This window comes from Engystomops pustulosus, chromosome 7 (genome assembly GCF_040894005.1).
Source record: "Engystomops pustulosus chromosome 7, aEngPut4.maternal, whole genome shotgun sequence".
Taxonomy (NCBI): domain Eukaryota; kingdom Metazoa; phylum Chordata; class Amphibia; order Anura; family Leptodactylidae; genus Engystomops; species Engystomops pustulosus.
The window spans coordinates 92,550,769-92,570,949 of record NC_092417.1 but is presented as its reverse complement, the minus strand read 5'-3'; the positions used below and the strand labels follow the sequence as shown (position 1 = coordinate 92,570,949).

The 20,181-nt window shown below is 44.2% G+C and overlaps 1 protein-coding gene and 1 long non-coding RNA gene across 2 annotated transcripts in view; one reads left to right on the top strand and one right to left on the bottom strand.

Annotated features, from left to right (window-relative positions):
- Positions 1-901, bottom strand: part of LOC140070584 (uncharacterized) — a 67,495-nt gene extending 66,594 nt beyond the window's left edge. The window contains exons 1-2 of the long non-coding RNA XR_011848950.1: positions 828-901; positions 589-705 (exon numbers count right to left, since the gene is read on the bottom strand). This is a non-coding gene — a long non-coding RNA (uncharacterized lncRNA). The remainder of the gene's footprint in view (positions 1-588; positions 706-827) is intronic.
- The window catches only part of PEPD (peptidase D), a 185,381-nt gene that overhangs the window by 116,776 nt on the left and 48,424 nt on the right, over positions 1-20,181 (top strand). The window contains exons 10-11 of the mRNA XM_072117244.1: positions 1,528-1,596; positions 5,795-5,872. Coding sequence (XP_071973345.1) covers positions 1,528-1,596; positions 5,795-5,872 — 147 coding nt within the window. The remainder of the gene's footprint in view (positions 1-1,527; positions 1,597-5,794; positions 5,873-20,181) is intronic.

The window sequence follows — 20,181 nt, the reverse complement described above, 5'->3', positions numbered from 1 at the left end:
GTTGGTGCACAGATAAGACAATACCACCTTCTCCTCTGGGATCTTCTCCATGAAATCTGGCCTGCTTTGATTAGCAGCCAAAACATGGGCCCGGCACAGCTATTTATTTTAGCAAAATTAACAGTGAAAAATGAATCCACGCAGCTTAGACAGAACGCTCTGTAATCTCACGCTAATTAGACTCCATGCATATTTACTATTGCTCGCAGAAAACTTTTCACACAATGGATCTAAGTAAAGCTTGTTATCTGTGAAGACTAAATAGCGCCGCCGTAAGGGAGTGCCAGAAAGCTGGTTTACTTTTTGCTAATAAATTTACATTTCATTATTTTACTTATCCAGGTGGTTCCTTTAGCCAACTACATTTACTGCATGGCATAGGACTATAGATGACCGATGGGCTAATATGAGCGCATTTCTAGAACGGTGATTGTGTGTGTTATTAGGACTGTCTTCAGTAATTGTCTGGCATTTTGATGTGTTCAATTATTAATATTTGTTAATAATTTAAAGGGCATGTCAGTGTAAATTACTTACCAAATACTTAAATAAGAATAATAAAAAATTGGTACTTTCCTTTTTCCATACCTGCATTCCGGTCCCTCCTTCTAGAAGTGATGACGTCCTGTTCTTAAGCAGGTGACCACTGCAGCCACTTGCCTCATTGGTGACTTGACCACAAATAGCAAATGACTGCAGAGCTTCCTAAAAACATGGCGAATGTAGCATTTTTACACAGAAAAAGTAAGAAAAAGAAATTGCGCTAGCTTTTTTTGTAATTAATCTAATTTGTGCAGTAACATAATTGTTTAATAAACTGATCTGACCTTGTGGTCTCCAGTTGTGTTCGCTACCCTGTGGTCTCCAGTTGTGTTCGCTACCCTGTGGTCTCCAGTTGTGTTCGCTACCCTGTGGTCTCCAGTTGTGTTCGCTACCCTGTGGTCTCCAGTTGTGTTCGCTACCCTGTGGTCTCCAGTTGTGTTTGCTACCCTGTGGTCTCCAGTTGTGGTCTCCACCCTGTGGTCTCCAGTTGTGTTCGCTACCCTGTGGTCTCCAGTTGTGGTCTCCACCCTGTGGTCTACAGTTGTGGTCTCCACCCTGTGGTCTACAGTTGTGGTCTCCACCCTGTGTTCTACAGTTTTGGTCTCGACCCGGTGGTCTCCACCCTGTGGTCTCCAGTTGTGGTCTCGACCCGGTGGTCTCCAGTTGTGGTCTCGACCCGGTGGTCTCCAGTTGTGGTCTCGACCCGGTGGTCTCCAGTTGTGGTCTCGACCCGGTGGTCTCCAGTTGCGGTCTCCACCCGGTGGTCTCCAGTTGCGGTCTCCACCCTATGGTATTTAGTTGTGATCTCTAGTTGTAACACAAAATGATGTTTTTGGTAAAAAGAAATACTATGGTTTACAGTATCTCTCCTGATACTTGATCAACTGACCAGATGATTTGTTGTAATTTGTGAATGTGTGAATTTTACTTCTATGTTGGGCTTTTATTTTTACCTCTCATCATAATTTCTTTCTTTTTTTTCAGTGTGTTTTTAAACTATTGCTACGCAAGAGGAGGAATGAGACACAGCTCATACACTTGCATTTGTGGCAGGTATGTACATATATAGTACAATGTAGGAGGGACAAGCTTAAGAGATGTAACAATATTCAGGCTTTCCCCTCAACCCCGTGTCCCTTACTGCCCAGTAGTGAATTTTTATTTTTAACTAATCCGTAAATATATATAATGGCTTCTGTCATCGGGGGCATTGTACGCCAGGCGTGATACTCCCAAATGACACGCTATACTTCTCACATACTAAGAGGCGCCTGTGTAAATTGTATGCGGTGTCCGGCCTGATGTAGAATTTTGCTATAGCCTGTTACCCCCAGACCACTCCATGCATCCTCCCCACTCAATTGGCATGAGGGCAGTGGAGGGGGATAAAAAAGTCACAATTCCTGGCTGTGCAACTTTTTCATTCCTTTCACATCAGAAAACCAGTGTACAAATACAATGATAAATTCCCCCCATTGTACTGAATATAATTATAATAATAATGCTCCCTACATACAAAAATCTTACTAATATGATACTACCATCTGTCTATGGACAAAAATTTTATTTTGTAGAACCAAGCTTCTTACATCTGTCTTTGATTGATTATTCGTTTCTAAGAAAGTATTGGTACTTTACGGTTTTCCCTGTACACCTCAACTTTTTGTCTAAAGATATGCCAGAAATATTGGGACTTAAATATTTGGATGTAAATATTTCAGTTGGCTTGTACGAAATTTGTAGGTAATCCCCTATCCACAAGAAATGGGATAGCTAAGTGATCGTTGAGGGTCCTATTACTGGGACCAACTGACCACCAAAGCAGGATCCCCCTCAATCCGGAGAACAGAAAACCCATTCTCACTAAAGGCTGGAACAGCAGGAAGAGTATATGTCCTCAACAGTGTTCGACTGTCCAAACAGAGGATCCTCCGGTGGACCCAGACCCTTTTTGACCCCAAAAATGCAGCATAAGACAACCAAATTTATAGGCTGATGGGGTCTATTAACATAGGATGAAGAATGATGGACCACCAGAATTATTTGATCTTGTGGGCCAAGGAGCCCGAGGACGACACTGGTCCTATTGCTCCGTTCTATTGTATGAGAATGTTGAAAATTACAGAGCAGTGCTCTCTATCTGTAGCTCTCCCATTCAATCTATTTATGAGGGCCAGAGATAGCCGAGCGCTGTGCTGGGCAATTCCCGACACTAGCATAGCATTGAATGCTCATCCTGCCACTCCACACAGTATTGAAAATGGACTCCCGTTCTCTGGATTTCTGAGGGTCCATTCTCATAATCGGTGGGTAACTCAGCAGTTGGGCTTTTATGTAAAAGCAGTACATTTCTACTTGGATCTGTCAACATTATTTGCTATAGCAACTTACATTAAGTAAACTTTATGTTACCTACCAAACAGTAATGTTACTTGAATGCCTGGATATTGCTCCACAAATCAGCCATGCCATTCATCTAGGACATATTCATTTGTGCAACAAGTGTCTCAGGGCAGCGTAGAAAACACATTGTGGGCGCATGTAAGACCCTCACCCACAGAGCGCACAGTGAATATGCAGATGGCTGCAGGCAAGAGTCGGCTCTGTGTACCTTGACTGCAAGATTGACGTCGCTGACATTTCCAGAGGATAAACAAATTAGACTTTATTCTAAGAGGTTAAAGTACAAAGACAATTTGATTTACCAGGGATATCACTCATTTTTTTTTTTTTACTTGCGATTTTCCGTAGATTAAAAACCTGCATTCCTAGCTCAGTGTTACTAGGGTATGTACACATATAACTCTTCTCAGTTGTGGATTTTGCTAAGAATCCTCTACAAAATCTGCAGTGCCACACCTTTTGGAGTGGAGGTTATTCTTTCAGATGCAAAGTGTAAACTTCTTGGAATATTCACCAAGTAAGTTGTCTTGCTTTGGATATATATTCTGCTGCAAGTCCTTTCCACTGGACATAGTTTCCATAGCACGTTAGTAGGTCTATAGGGGGAGATTTATCACTGCTTTTACCCCAGTTTGTCAGACATAGAATGCGCAGTGCAAGAATTTACGATTAAAATTATGAATACACCATGGTGTGGAGGGGGCAGGCTCAGGTGTTCAAGCAAAACTATGCCAGGTCGGACCAGGCGTAGTTTTGCCAGGCCTAAGTCTATTCATGTATCTGGCCGGACGCTGGGGCGTGGCCGCTATCATACTGTGGCACATGATAAATCTCCCCCATAGTGTCAACTGGGACCATAACATGCAAATATACAAACAGAAAACAGCATATACATCAAATGTAGACATATTCTTTTCCTGTATTTGTAGTCTCAAACTTTTGGGCAGACCTGTACAGATGCTGCCTGCATCATCATGTAATGGAAATAAGGAGATTCTCTAGTCTAAGGAGGGATTCATTCATATAGGTGACATTGTAATACATCCTTACAGTACACAGATGAGTTTGAATAACAGCAAGAATGAGTAAAAGAAATTGTACAGCACTTGTCATTCGGTGCACTCAGGCAAATATGACCAATACTGTTTGGTAGTTTGTATATAATGTCTGCAAGATGGCAGCCTTTCCTCATCAATGGAATCTGATAGGATATGATGTATCCCAATTGGTTTGCTATATGTTGGCTCTTATTCGCTGTGATGCCACCATGACTTAGGACCAGAGACCAACTCTACTATGCTACATATGAACCCTCATCTATAAGATAAACATTATATGCAAAAACTCTAGTAGCAGCTTTGTGTTCCTATAGTTTCTGGATTAAATTGAGTCTCTGACCCTTTGATTCACCTACAGCACTGTGTAATGTATGTACATATTGTAATATTCTGCTATAATTACAAGTCTAAATATGTACACAGGGATGGGTCGCTATGCCCTGCGGTTACATATCTGGCCTATGATGTTCTGCTTCTCTCTGAGGCACACAGTCCTTTCTTGTAAAGCAATGACAGCTCCTTTATCTTGTCTCTTTAAAGGTTGTAGACGCAGACATGTAACCAGTGTGACAAGACCGATCTATTTTTCATTTTTTCCCTTTACTCGCTGAAGATTAAAAACAAGGGGGAGGGATTGATTCCTAGTGAGAGCAGAGGGCAGTAAACCCACAGATTTATACCTGTCTTGTAAGTGGAGTTTGATGGAGCGGAGAGCTGGCCCTGCAGCACGCAGGGTCTGGCCATGAAGAGCATCACTGCCTCTTTATGTGTGAGGAACAACATCATTCCCGAGAGGATAGTGCTTGTGCCTGTACCTACACACCAGGGTATAGTCATGGGACTGGTATACTGCTAGCTGAACGAGATAGATAAAAAGAATCAAATCCCAAAAAGTCATCTGAAAGCTTTTAAGAAGCAATAATTTTGAGCCTTAATCCCCCCTTTCTCCCTCACCTGTATATCCTACAGTCAACAGTTACAATAAATGTTATTGTTTGTATGATAAAAAGTTATACAATTTTCCAGTATACTTTTTGTATCAATTCCTCACAGTTTTCTAGATATCTTTTTGTTGTCCTTCTATAAGAATCTTTTATGTTTACTTCCTGTAGATAGAAATGTGTTCATGGTCACGTGATGGACGCGCAGGTACACGAGCCGATAGTATCAGAGTAATCAGAGCCGTGCGATTGTGTGTGTCATCACATGACTAGGGAAATATTGGAAGTTAACATAGAAGTTTTCCATGGAATGACAGCAAGCAGAGATCTAGAAAACTGTGAATAAGCCTACCCTCACACAACTGTTTTTTAGGACATGTACTAGCCTTTGTTTGAGCAGATAGTACACATCGCCATTCAGTCATATGGTCTCAGGCAGGAGGTCATTGTTTCCAGTTTGCAGTCTCAAACAGTCAGTGGTGCTCAAATGCCAATGACTGTCGAGCTGCCAACAAGGGTGTATGTCCATGTGAAATCAAACTAATTTTATACATAATTTTCATTATACAAGCAATAACATTGATTTTCTTTAACACTGATACGTTATCTTAATTGCAATGCCTTTTTTTCCTGATTCTATAAAGTAAACTTTGACTCTTTTTGCATGGATTTGTATGATTGAGAATATTATTTTTACTTGTTGACTTTAGCTGAGCTGTCCCTTGTTTTTTAATGTAACAGCGCCCCCGGCGGTCATCGATAGAAGAACATGCTTATACTTTTATTAACAATCGTTGATCCTAGTAGTTCTTGCTTTTAATTTTATTTTATTGTGTCTACTTCCTACAGTGGTGATAACTCCTCTGTTCTCCATTACGGACATGCAGGGGCCCCCAATGATAAGACCCTCGTAGATGGTGACATGTGGTAAGTTGTGAAATGTATACAGGTCCTAGAATAAACCGACACAAGCACAGGAAGTTATACAGTTTCCATTGCTTGCGTATATTCAGTAGCATAGTCTGATTATTGTCCTGTATGTGATACGCACTAAATTATGAATACACATTGGTTGATTTCTAGTGTCTTCTAGAATATTGCTTCCAGGTACATGAAAGAATCCACTGAAAGTTACTTTTAAAACTTGACATGTGGATTTATATTTCCTGATTTCTATGATTTTCTGATTATTGTATATATGTTATATTCATCCTGTTAGACTCTTTATTCTGTACTGTGATAAGAGAGATAAAGTTTTATTAGTTCTTCAGAGGGCTGTAGGCAGACTGGTACGTAAATGGATATCACATGCAGGTGTAAGGAAACAGCTCAGTAAATCCCGCCCTCCATTGTCATCATCCTATAAGAAGTTTGGCATAATACAGAGCAGCCATGTTATGTCCGGGCCTCCATGTGCTCCTTTATCTGTGCTGCCATATAAAAATACCTTGTTTTCAATACTTAATCATTTTCTACAGCAATTGAGAGCCCTCTACTGCAAGAACTCAGCAAGTGTCCACCACCTTGAGGCGTCTCTTTTAGAGATGAGCGAACACTAAAATGCTCGGGTACTCGTTATTCGAGACGAACTTTTCCCGATGCTCGAGTGCTCGTCTCGAATAACGAACCCCATTGAAGTCAATGGGAGACTCGAGCATTTTTCAAGGGGACCAAGGCTCTGCACAGGGAAGCTTGGCCAAACACCTGGGAACCTCAGAAAAGGATGGAAACACCACGGAAATGGACAGGAAACAGCAGGGGCAGCATGCATGGATGCCTCTGAGGCTGCATAATCGCAACATTATGCCAAAATTATGGGCAACAGCATGGCCATGACAGAGTGACAGAATGAAGCTAGATAGCATCTAAAACATCCAATAATTGACCCTGACACTATAGGGGACGGCATGCAGAGGCAGCGGCAGCAGGCTAGAGAGTGTCATGGCGACATACCCTAAATGGACTCAGGCTTCAAACCAATGGGTGGCAGAGAGGAACCAAAGGAGGTGAGCAAGAAGCGCTCAAATAATATCGGTACATGATAAAAGTTTGCCAGTATATTTTGTGGATTACACAGCAGGGTGGCGACAAAGTTAACATGGAAGCCATGAAAACAACCCAAAATTCTGCCTGACACAGCTCGTTTGATAAGGGGACCATGTATGGAGGCAGTGAACTAGTAGTAGATTAAAGGTGCTGCAGTTAAAACTATGTTAGTTGGATCTTGGCACGGAGCTGGCGCTCCGCTGCCAGGCGAGCTTTCGCCAATCCAAGCCCCTGTCTATAGGCTACTCCCCAAACAGCACTTCTAAGAACCTTTTGTATAAGATCAAGTGTAGTAGCGTTCTTATAAGTTTAGGATATGGCGGGTGAGGGGAATGTAAACAGCTGCGCAAGAAGCGCTGAAATAATATCGGTAAATGATAAAAGTTTGCCAGTATTTTTTGTGGATTACACAGCAGGGTGGCGACAAAGTTAACAAGTTTGTTGTGGAAGCCATGAAAACAACCCAAAATTCTGCCTGACACAGCTCGTTTGATAAGGGGACCATGTATGCTTACAGTTCATGCCAGTCGCTGCACTGGCTGCCAGTCTCCTTTCGAATACAGTTTAAAATAATAATAACCCTCATCCATAAAGCTCTGTATAATGCTGCACCCCCCTACCTCTCCTCTCTTATCTCAGTCTATCGCCCAACCCGTGCTCTTAGATCCGCCAGTGATCTTAGATTAACCTCTACCCTAGTGCGGACCTCTCACTCGCGTCTCCAAGACTTCTCTAGAGCTGCACCAATTCTATGGAATGCTCTGCCCCGGACTATCAGACTAATACCTAACCTCCAAAGTTTCAAACGTGGTCTTAAAACCCATTTCTTTAGGCAAGCCTATAACACTCATTAACTGCATGAAGTTTTAACTCTTCTACTAACCCGTCCTGTGTCGTCCTCCCATCTGTTATCCAGCAACCAACAGGCACCAGACTTCTCTGCAGTCCCATTCACCCTGGACCTGGTATATAAGATGACGGCTGAGAGGTTCAAGCGACAGCAATTCCATTTATTATATTTTGTTCTATTCCCTAAGAAGAATGGCTTGACCATTAAATATTCTTTTACCTCGTGTTACCCCATCATCTTCATAAACCGTAAGCTCTGGCGAGCAGGGACCTCACTCCTGTTGTTCCATACAAATGTTGTGCTCTGTTACATTACATTTGTATTTGTTTCCTATGATTTGTAAAGCGCTACAGAATATGATGACGCTATATAAATAAAGATTATTATTATTATTATTATGGAGGCAGTGAACTAGTAGTAGATTAAAGGTGCTGCAGTTAAAACTATGTTAGTTGGATCTTGGGATGGAGCTGGCGCTCTGCAGCCAGGCGAGCTTTCGCCAATCCAAGCCCCTGTCTCTAGGCTACTCCCCAAACAGCACTTCTAAGAACCTTTTGTATAAGATCAAGTGTAGTAGCGTTCTTATAAGTTTGGGATATGGCGGGTGAGGGGAATGTAAACAGCTGCGCAAGAAGCGCTGAAATAATATCGGTTAATCATAAAAGTTTGCCAGTATATTTTGTGGATAACACAGCAGGGTGGTGACAAAGTTAACAACTTTGATGTGGAATCCATGAAAACAACCCAAATTTCTGCCTGACACACCTCGTTTGATAAGGGGACGATGTATGGAGGCAGCTATATGGACGACTTTTGGAGGTAGCAATGGAGACAACGTGTGGAGGCTGCTATGGAGACAATTTAATTTGGATAGTGCCTGTATGTGGCAGTCCCAAAAAGTTTTCAAACCAGAGGAGCAGGTAGGTGTCCCTCCAGAAAAATGGAATAGATTGAGTGCATGTATGTGGCAGTCCCAAAAAGTTTTCAAACCAGAGGAGCAGGTAGGTGGCCCTCCAGAAAAATGGAATAGATTGAGTGCCTGTATGTGGCAGTCCCAAAAAGTTTTCAAACCAGAGGAGCAGGTAGGTGTCCCTCCAGAAAAATGGAATAGATTGAGTGCCTGTATGTGGCAGTCCCAAAAATGTTTCAAACCAGAGGAGCAGGTAGGTGGCCCTCCAGTAAAATGGAATACATTGAGTGCCTGTATGTGGCAGTCCCAAAAAGTTTTCAAACCGGAGGAGCAGGTAGGTGTCCCTCCAGAAAAATGGAATAGATTGAGTGCCTGTATGTGGCAGTCCCAAAAATTTTTCAAACCAGAGGAGCAGGTAGGTGGCCCTCCAGAAAAATGGAATAGATTGAGTGCCTGTATGTGGCACTCACAAAAATTGTTTCAAACAGAGGACCGGGTAGGTGGCCCTCCAGAAAAATTAAATGCATAAAGTACTATAGCAAGAGCCAGTGGGCCCTGGATCAATTATTCAGGTTGAGCTTCCTTCACCTGGTGGAGATTGGAAATTCTGAGAAATCCAGCCTTTATTCATTTTAATAAGCGTCAGCCTGTCAGCGCTGTCAGTCGACAGGCGTGTACGCTTATCTGTGATGATGCCACCAGCTGCACTGAAAACCCGCTCGGACAAGACGCTAGCGGCAGGGCAGGCAAGAACCTCCAAGGCGTACAGCGCCAGTTCGTGCCACATGTCCAGCTTTGAAACCCAGTAGTTGTAGGGAGCTGTGTGATCATTTAGGACGATGGTTTGGTCAGCTACGTACTCCCTCACCATCTTTCTGTAAAGATCAGCCCTACTCTGCCGAGACTGGGGACAGGTGACAGTGTCTTGCTGGGGTGACATAAAGCTGGCAAAAGCCTTGTAAAGCGTACCCTTGCCAGTGCTGGACAAGCTGCCTGCTCGCCTACTCTCCCTCGCTACTTTTCCCGCAGAACTACGCACTCTGCCGCTAGCGCTGTCAGAAGGGAAATACTGTTTCAGCTTGTGCACCAGGGCCTGCTGGTATTCATGCATTCTCACACTCCTTTCCTCTGCAGGGATGAGAGTGGAAAGATTTTGCTTGTACCGTGGGTCCAGGAGAGTGAACACCCAGTAATCGGTGCTGGAATAAATTCTTTGAACGCGAGGGTCACGGGATAGGCAGCCTAGCATGAAATCTGCCATATGCGCCAGAGTACCAACGCGTAAGAATTCACTCCCCTCACTGGCCTGACTGTCCATTTCCTCCTCCTCCAACTCCTCTTCTTCTGCCCATACACGCTGAACAGTGAAGGACTCAACAATGGTCCCCTCTTGTGTCTCGCCAACATTCTCCTCCTCTTCCTCCTCATCCTCCTCCACCTCCACCTCCTCCGATATGCGCTGAGAAACAGACCTGAGGGTGCTTTGGCTATCAACAAGGGAATCTTCTTCCCCCGTCTCTTGTGACGAGCGCAAAGCTTCCGACTTCATGCTGATCAGAGAGTTTTTCAACAGGCCAAGCAGCGGGATGGTGAGGCTGATGATGGCGGCATCGCCACTGACCATCTGTGTTGACTCCTCAAAGTTACTCAGCACCTGACAGATATCAGACATCCACGTCCACTCCTCATTGTAGACTTGAGGAAGCTGACTGACCTGACTACCACTTCTGGTGGAAGTTGACATCTGGCAGTCTACAATCGCTCTGCGCTGCTGGTAAACTCTGGATAACATGGTCAGTGTTGAATTCCACCTCGTGGGCACGTCGCACAACAGTCGGTGAGCGGGCAGTTGGAGGCGGCGCTGCGCTGCCCTGAGAGTGGCAGCATCTGGGCTGGACTTCCTGAAATGCGCACAGATGCGGCGCACCTTCGTGAGCAAATCAGACAGATTGGGGTATGTCTTGAGGAAACGCTGAACTATCAGATTTAACACATGGGCCAGGCATGGCACATGTGTCAGTCTGCCGAGTTGCAGAGCCGCCACCAGGTTACGGCCGTTGTCACACACAACCATGCCTGGCTTCAGGTTCAGCGGTGCCAGCCACAGATCAGTCTGCGCCGTGATGCCCTGTAATAGCTCTTGGGCGGTGTGCCTTTTGTCGCCTAGGCTCAGCAGTTTGAGCACCGCCTGCTGTCGCTTAGCGACGGCACTGCTGCTGTGCCTAGAGCTACCGACTGATGGCGCCGTGCCCACGGATGGTAGTTCGGAGGAGGAGGTGGAGGAGGGGTGGGAGGAGGAGGAGGCATAGTAGGCCTGAAACACCTGGACCGAGGTAGGCCCCGCAATCCTCGGCGTCGGCAGTATATGACCAGCCCCAGGGTCAGACTCGGTCCCAGCCTCCACCAAGTTAACCCAATGTGCCGTCAGCGATATATAGTGGCCCTGCCCGGCAGCACTCGTCCACGTGTCCGTGGTCAGGTGGACCTTGTCAGAAACGGCGTTGGTCAGGGCACGGGTGATGTTGTCTGACACATGCTGGTGCAGGGCTGGGACGGCACATCGGGAAAAGTAGTGGCGGCTGGGGACCGAATACCGAGGGGCGGCCGCCGCCATGAGGTTGCGAAAGGCCTCGGTCTCTACTAGCCTATAGGGCAGCATCTCCAGGCTAAGCAATCTGGAGATGTGCACATTAAGGGCTTGGGCGTGCGGGTGGGTTGCACTATATTTGCGTTTCCGCTCCAGCGTCTGGGGTATGGAGAGCTGAACGCTGGTGGATGCTGTGGAGGATCGTGGAGGCGACGATGGGGTTTTTGTGGCAGGGTCCTGGGCAGGGGGCTGACTATCAGCTGACACAGGGGAAGGAGCAGTGGTGTGCACGGCCGGAGGTGAACGGGCTTGTTGCCACTGAGTGGGGTGTTTAGCATTCATATGCCTGCGCATACTGGTGGTAGTTAAGCTAGTAGTGGTGGAACCCCTGCTGATCCTGGTTTGGCAAATGTTGCACACCACAGTCCGTCGGTCATCCGGTGTTTCCTTAAAGAACCTCCAGACTTCTGAAGATCTAGCCCTCGCCGCAAGAGCCCTCACCACGGGAGCTTCACTAGTTGACACATTTGGCGCTGATGCACCAGCTCTGGCCCTGCCTCTCCGTCTGGCCCCACCACTGCCTCTTCCAACCTGTTCTGGTCGAGGACTCTCCTCCGTCTCAGAAGCACTGTGTTCACCCGGCCTCTCAACCCAGCTTGGGTCTGTCACCTCATCATCCTCCGATCCCTCAGTCTGCTCCCCCCTCGGACTTCCTGCCCTGACAACAACTTCCCCACTGTCTGACAACCGTGTCTCCTCATCGTCGGACACCTCTTTACACACTTCCACTACGTCAAGAAGGTCATCATCACCCACAGACTGTGACTGGTGGAAAACCTGGGCATCGGAAAATTGCTCAGCAGCAACCGGACAAGTGGTTTGTGACTGTGGGAAGGGTCCAGAAAACAGTTCCTCAGAGTATGCCGGTTCAAATGCCAAATTTTCCTGGGAGGGGGCAGACTGGGGGGGAGGAGGCTGAGGTGCAGGAGCTGGAGGAGTGGCGATTTCGGTGACATGGGTGGACTGCGTGGAAGACTGACTGGTGGACAAATTGCTCGAAGCATTGTCAGCAATCCACGACATCACCTGTTCGCACTGTTCTGGCCTCAACAGTGCTCTACCACGAGTCCCAGTAACTTCAGACATGAACCTAGGGAGTGTAGCTCTGCGGCGTTCCCCTGCTCCCTCATAAGCAGGTGGTGTCTCACCCCGGCCAGGACCACGGCCTCTGACCCCTGCAGTAGTTGGACGCCCACGTCCCCGCCCTCGTCCTCTACCCCTAGCCCTCGGGTTAAACATTTTTAAAATGAGAGTTATAGCTTTAATTTTTTTTAAACTTTTTTTTGTGTTTTTTTTTTTTTTTTTTTGTGTTTTTGAGTTTTTAAAACCAAACAATGCTATCCTATTGCTATGGCTATTTTCTAGCCAAGTATGAAAGCACACTACTATGCCAGATGAGATGACACTGAGTTATTAAACAAAATAAACGTAAAATAAAAAAGGACAAATGGCAGACTGTGCCTAATTGAAATCCAACCCCTACTAAATTTTCCCACTTCGGTCTTTGCAATGGATATGTGCGTCACTAAGCGCAAAACACAGCGGTCGCAAGTCTCACTACAAATTGCTCACAATTGGCTAGTAGATGCACTGCAGCAAGTACAGCCACCAGCAGATCAACCAGAAATCAAATATATAACGCTACTGTAGGCGTAAGCCGTTTGGATTCTCCTATGGCTATTTTCTAGCCAAGTATGAAAGCACACTACTATGCCAGATGAGATGACACTGAGTTATTAAACAAAATAAACGTAAAATAAAAAAGGAAAAATGGCAGACTGTGCCTAATTGAAATCCAACCCCTACTAAATTTTCCCACTTTGGTGTTTGAGGTGGATATGTGTGCCACTAAGAGCTAAACACAACGGTAGCAAGTCCCCCTGCTAATTCCTCACAAAATGGTACTGCAAATAAAAAAAAAAAAAGTAGAACGTTATTGTAGCCCTAAGAAGGGCTGTTGGGTTCTTGGAGAATCACTCCTGCCTAACAGTAAGCTAATAGAACACCCTAACGCTTTCCCTGACCAGCAGCAGCTCTCTCCCTAGCGGCATCCAGACACAGAATGATCCGAGCAGCGCGGGCAGCGGCTAGTCTATCCCAGGGTCACCTGATCTGGCCAGCCAACCACTGCTATCGACGTGTAAGGGTACCACGTCATGCTGGGTGGAGTGCAGAGTCTCCTGGCTTGTGATTGGCTCTGTTTCTGGCCGCCGAAAAGCAAAACGGCGGGAGCTGCCATTTTCTCGAGCGGGCGAAGTATTCGTCCGAGCAACGAGCAGTTTCGAGTACGCTAATGCTCGAACGAGCATCAAGCTCGGACGAGCATGTTCGCTCATCTCTAGTCTCTTTGTCTTCACATTGTGCCTCTGTTGAAATCAATGTAGAGACCAACTCATAGGATCATTTAGACATTAGAAATACTATAATATTGGTGTTCAGGCATTTAATATTTAGTCTTTGTTGGGTTTTACTTTGTAACCATTAGATGTTTCTAAAAACTGCTTCATTCTCCATATATCTGGCTGCTTTTCCCTTCAGTCAGTGTTCATTCTTCTAGGTTCTCAGTATGTGAAGTGCCAGTGGACATCATCCATACTTCAGCATTGTACATCACCCCTGTATTTTCTGGCCATGAACAGGTCTTTGATTTCCTATGCTATTGGAGATGTTCTGTATTTCTGGCTGCAGGAGTGTGATAGATTCAGTGTACATTTTGCTTGAGCTTTCTTCTCAATGTGTATTCCAAAAAAAAAGAAGAATAGAGTGGGTGAAAGAATTCCAGGAAATCCCTTTTATGGGCTAACTTCTTCACTTTTTGCTCCTAATCTGTGCTTAACCTGAAAATCTCTTCCAATTCTGTCTTGCTAGCTAAGCGGACAGAAACTGAAGAGTGCAACTCTTCATTACCTATATACAGCAGTTTCTTTGCTATCCTCCTCAGTTTAACCTATTCCTACAGTACCTGTCTCCCTTGACTGTGCTGACTGTCTCTGTGAAGCTGTGCTTTGTTTCCAAAAAGAAGGTGAACTGACTAACTGCTGGAGGGCAGAGGCTACTGCTCACTCTTGAGGGAAGAGAATGTCATGTGATTCTCTCTGTGTGTAGCTTCCCTGTGCAGATCTGTGAATGCAGAGGTCTCTTGCACAAAAATAGTGAAGTACAAGTCTATTGTTCCCCATCAGTCCATCCATCCTAGTCTGTGATTCTGTACAACTTGCTCTGCCTCATTCTGCATCTCAAGCTGTGTCGTACACTCCTCTGCAGGAGCCTCTGCTCTCTGGATACTATCAACGTGGCAGGGAAGCTGTTAACCCTTAGTTCCCACATAGCAATTTCCAATGCTACTTATCCAATGCTCCATACTTCTCCATTAGATGGCAGATTACTTCTGAGTTACGTCTCACTGGAGATAAGGGAGGAGAGACCACAAAGCATCAAGGAAATTGAGGGTAGCTTATTAACTCAGTCAGGGTGAAGACAGGAAGAGGTTATTCTTCACACATTTCACTGCTGCTAATGAGGATTATTGACAAGTAGCTTATAACAGGAAATGCCATAACTTTGAAAAGAAAAGGGTGACCAATATTACACGTGCATTGTTCTGTTTGTTTTGAAAGGTGGAATCATATATGGCAATTTGGTAAACAATCATTATGAAATCTTATGAGTTACACTTTTAATAAAAATTTGGACAGTGGAGGGGAAACTGTGAGTGACACCAGCTAGGTCTCTATCCACCAGCACAGAGAGGACAGCAGACTAGTTATACATATCACATGAATGATGGCTGACAGAAAATAAAGAGTACATGCATATAATGACCATAAATAATGCTATTTCTCATTTACACACACAGGACTACTGATTTATGCAAAGAATGTTAAAACTATAAAGACTAGCTTCATTGGAGCTTGAATGTGTTTTTATTGTATCAAGAAATGTTAGGTGTAATATACTGTAAAGCCATCCTCTCAGAAAATTGTGTAAAATGCTTTCCTGGAATAACAGGTCGGAACACTAGGATGTGTGTGTGTGTGTGTGTATGTGTATATATATATATATGTATATTTTTTTCTCATCAGAAGGACAAAGCTCAAGTTACATAGTAGATTACATTCTTTCAGTGGTGCTGTCATCCCTGGAGACACTATGGCCGCACACCACAGGATTAGTATGAGTATGGAGATATTTTGTAGCTATATATTTCCTTTCTGTTTTCACTCCTTGATGACTACATGAAGTGCTCCAGCTTCTTAGTCCTCAATGTATTGTCACTCTTCATGCCCCTTTGATGTCTACTCATTTGCATAACGCATATGAAACACTGACTGGACTGACAAAAGCTTAGTGAGAAACTCCTACCTTTTTGTTTTATCTTCCAACTGTGAGAATGCCTGCCTGCATCATCAGCTGTAGCCATATGAAGATGCTGTTCTGATTCTTATTCTATATATAGTAAACAGTATTATAGTAGTTATATTCTTCTACATAGGGGGGTGGGTGTATTTTAGTAGTTATATTATTGTACCTAGGGGGCAGTATTATAGTTGTTATATTCTTGTACATAGGGGGCAGTATTATTGTAGTTACTGTATATACTCGAGTATAAGCTGACCCAAGTATAAGCCTGATTTTACCACCAAAAACTGGGAAAACCAATTGACTCGAGTATAAGCCTAGGTGGGAAATGCATTGGTCACAGCCCCCTGTAGTATATAGCCTGACAGCTGTAGTGTATAGCCTGCCAGCCCCCTGTAGTGTATAGCCTGCCAGCCCCCTGTAGTATATAGCCTGCCAGCCCCCTGTAGTATATAGCCTGCCAGCCCCCTGTAGTATATAGCCTGCCAGCCCCCTGTAGTATATAGCCTGCCAGCCCCCTTGTAGTATATAGCCTGCCAGCCCCCTCTAGTATATAGCCTGCCAGCCCCCTCTAGTATATAGCCTGCCAGCCCCTTGTAGTATGTAGCCCCCTTTAGTATATAGCCTGCCAGCTCCATGTAGTATATAGCCACCCTGCCCCTTGTAGTATATAGCCACCCTGCCCCTTGTAGTATATAGCCAGCCTACCCTATGTAGGATATAGCCAGCCCCTGTAGTATATAGCCTGCCAGCCCATGTAGTATATAGCCTGCCAGCCCCCTCTAGTATATAGCCAGTCAGCCTCCTGTAGTATATAGCTTACCAGCCCCCTGTACTGTATAGCCTGCCCGCCCCTGTAGTATATAAATAATTAATAATAATTCTTTATTTATATAGGGTACAGAGATTACACAGCGCTGCACAAAGCTTGTCAAATTGTTCCCTGTCCCCATGGAGCTCACAATCTAAGCAGCCTAGCAGTATGTTTTGGAGTGTGGGAGGAAACCGGAGGACCCGGAGGAAACCCACGCAAACATGGAGAGAACATACAAACTCTTTGCAGATGTTGACCTGGGTGGGATTCGAACCCAGGACCCCAGTGCTGCAAGGCAGAAGTGCTACTCACTCAGCCACCGTGCTAGCCGCTGTAGTATATAGCTAGTTAGCCCCCTGTGGACACAGAGTTGTCGCGGACCTACAGCCGCCATGAAGAACAGTATACTAGTAGTTATGTTCCTGTATATAGGATGAAGTATTATAGTAGTTATGTTCTTATAAAGGGGATATTATGGTAGTAGTTACATTCTTGCTCATTGGTTGCCATGTTAAAATAGTTTAAAAGAAAATTTACCATCAAAATCCATAATGATAAATCAGGGACCGGAGCCCCTTAGTGCTGCAGATTCACAGGCTCAAAAAAATTTTAACACGTCCAGCACGATCCAGGCTGTTACAATGAACATGTGTAACCTAACCCCCTGCTCTCTCTATCCTCTTCCTGTGTAATCCAGCTGCAGCGAAAGTGCAGGTGGAGGGGAGACCTGCTCTGCTCATTGTAACAGCCTATAAAGCTATGGCAATAAGGGACTCTGGTAGTACCCCCACAGTCCTTCAGACCATTAGAATAATTTTTAAAATAGATTTTAGAAGGAAGGAGACCATGGATAACAAATGTAGAATTACCACAGTCAAGGTGCTTATATATATGAGTATGTGTTCCTGGTTGATCATGTTTGATTTAGATTTTTGTGGCATAATAAGAAGCACATTTTTTCCCAATCCAATTTTTCTTCAAAATGTGCTTTTTTGTATTGTCTTTTATTATAAATTAGTCCAGAAACTTCCGTACTTTATGGTTTGAATAGAGATTGATTTTTTTTTTCCAAGAATGACAAATACACCTAATTTATGTTAGTGGTTCCAAAATTGGTTTAAAAATACTCAAATGTGTATCCAGAGGGAGCTATGGCTTTAGGCAGGTCAAACCCAAAAAAGCAAATACAAAACAAAGTGCCAAGCTACTACCTCGAATCCTTTCACCGTAAAAAAACCATGCGGTGAAACCCAGGGTCGGGCACATATGTTTGCTGGCTTGGATAATAAATACTTTTAAAAGCATTTAAGAAGTTTGGGCGATTTGCACTATGGATCTGTTCTCATTTTAGTCCACATGAGGAAGCTGAAAGAACCATACAGGACTTGTTGGATAACCGCGATGCGGTTTCTGGAGGATAGTGTGTACGGGTACCAACTGTCCTAGTGGATGAAAGAAGTGGAGACGATTCGCAAGCTCTTTTATTGTTTATTCGGAGCACCTGGAAGTGCTTTTATTTGTAAATTCTATGGAAATTCCACATCTTTATTCGAGGTAGTAGCTTGGCACTTTTGGCCAAGCTTATACATCCCCATGCAGTGTGAATGGGCATAAGGGCAAGCATTGTTATATTTAGAGGTTATGTAGTCGTTTAGTTTATCATAAACTGAATTGGCTTAATAAGGGCCGTCCTTTATCTGAAATGTGCCTAGAATAGCAAATTTACCCTCTTCTCTCGGAAGCTCATGCACAGTATATTACTTAGTAGGCAACAACGAGAACATTTTCTTTAGGAGGAACAATTGAGAAGTTACTTGTTTTTTCCATCAAACAATCTGCTGTATAGCAATGGAGGCTGCAATTAGATAAGTTGCTATGGATACTGCCTATACTTTTCTGTCTCTAATAAACCACAACAGCTGAGTCTAGAATTGCTATACTCTACCGGCCACAGTAATGAAGGAATATCGCCATTTCTTCCCTCTGTTCAGTTTCTGCTTTGTCATAATTAACATTGAAGTGTCACAGCCCTTTAATAACTCTTTGCTGCTGGCAGTAATACTGTCTGTGGTTGGTCACCAATCAGCTGTGATTCTTTATTACAGTTTACATTATTCAGGTAGAATATCATCCTTATCTTATAGTCCATAAAAAAATATTATGGATAATAAAACATTTCTTTTAGCGATGCATAAATGTGTTATTCATTGTAAGTCACAACTTGGGTTCTTTAGGCTATAAGGGATATTTCCAGCACAGCCCTCTGTCTCCTCTTCCCAGATCCGACGCCTTGAGATTTCAATGTAGACACTGGCTATGGCAAAGTAACCAGAGCATACAGGCTTGGAGTGAGCGGGTTCTAATTCCTGCTGCTGCCTTCTCTGATGCGATTGTAGCGCTGGGTCAGAGACTTTTTATTGCTTTTGACAAATGTGCCTGGAAAAGGCTGGGGATCCTAATGTGCCAAGCTATTTTTGGCAGGGAGGGCAGCCGCAGCTTCTAATGAGATTATTTAAAAGTTGTATTTAAATGTGAGTATTGGAATGGTTTATCAGTGCATTTATTGGATTGCATTTCTTGTTTCTGCCACCTGCATTCAATGAACATTTATGTAGTTGTTTTTTTTTTTTTTTTTTTTTTTTTAACTGACAATGGCTTATAGTTTCCTCTGATTGTTGGTAACAGAACTCTGCCACCAGATTTTACCATAATAAACCACCAGGTCCCTCAGGTAGTGTATGAAATAACCTTTCTAGACTTCCTACCTATTTATCTATTTAAAAAAAACCTTTAAAATCATGTTCCCAAATCATATGAAAATGAGCAGAGAAGAGTCATATTTGCTTTTGGCATCATATTAAAGTAGTTGTCTGAGAGTAAAACTCTTTTTTTATATATGACTCCAGGAGCTAAGAAAATAATAAAGAGCTTATATTTGCCTCCTCCCATCATCTGCAGCCACATTGGCAGGCATGCACCAGCTACAGCCTGAAACTCCTGCTGTAGCAGATGCGTGGCTAATGACGCCTGGATACTTCTGGTCTCTTTATATGAACAAAGGCCACCATTGTCTAGCAGGGCTGGGGCAGAACAGGAAGAAGTAAGTATAAACTCTTTATAATCCGCCCCTCCCCCTCCCCCAACAGCTATTTATAAAAAGTTTTTAATCCCAAACTACCCCTTTAAAGAATAAGAATTTCTTCTTTCATATCAGCTAGAATCCTGTGATTAACAGAACTGGAGACAGTTAAAGATCTAGTTGTAAATATGAGCTTCAGATAAAGATACGGTTAGGCTATATTCACACGAACGTATGGGGGACGTATATACGGCCGCCGTATATACGGCCGATATACGTCCCCCATACACTTCTATGGGCGCACGGCGCCATACTGGAGCGGTACGGTGGAGCACACGTGCGGCACCGTACCGTTCCGTACCCGGGAAAAAGATAGGACATGTCCTATCTTTTCCCGTAATACGGCGCCGTGCGCCATAGGTTGCTATGGAGAGGGGCGGGGGTGAGCTGCGCTCACCTCCTCCTCCTCTCCCCGTACACTGCCGTTGCCCGCTATGGTACGGTACGGGCGGGCAACGGCAGTGTGAATAT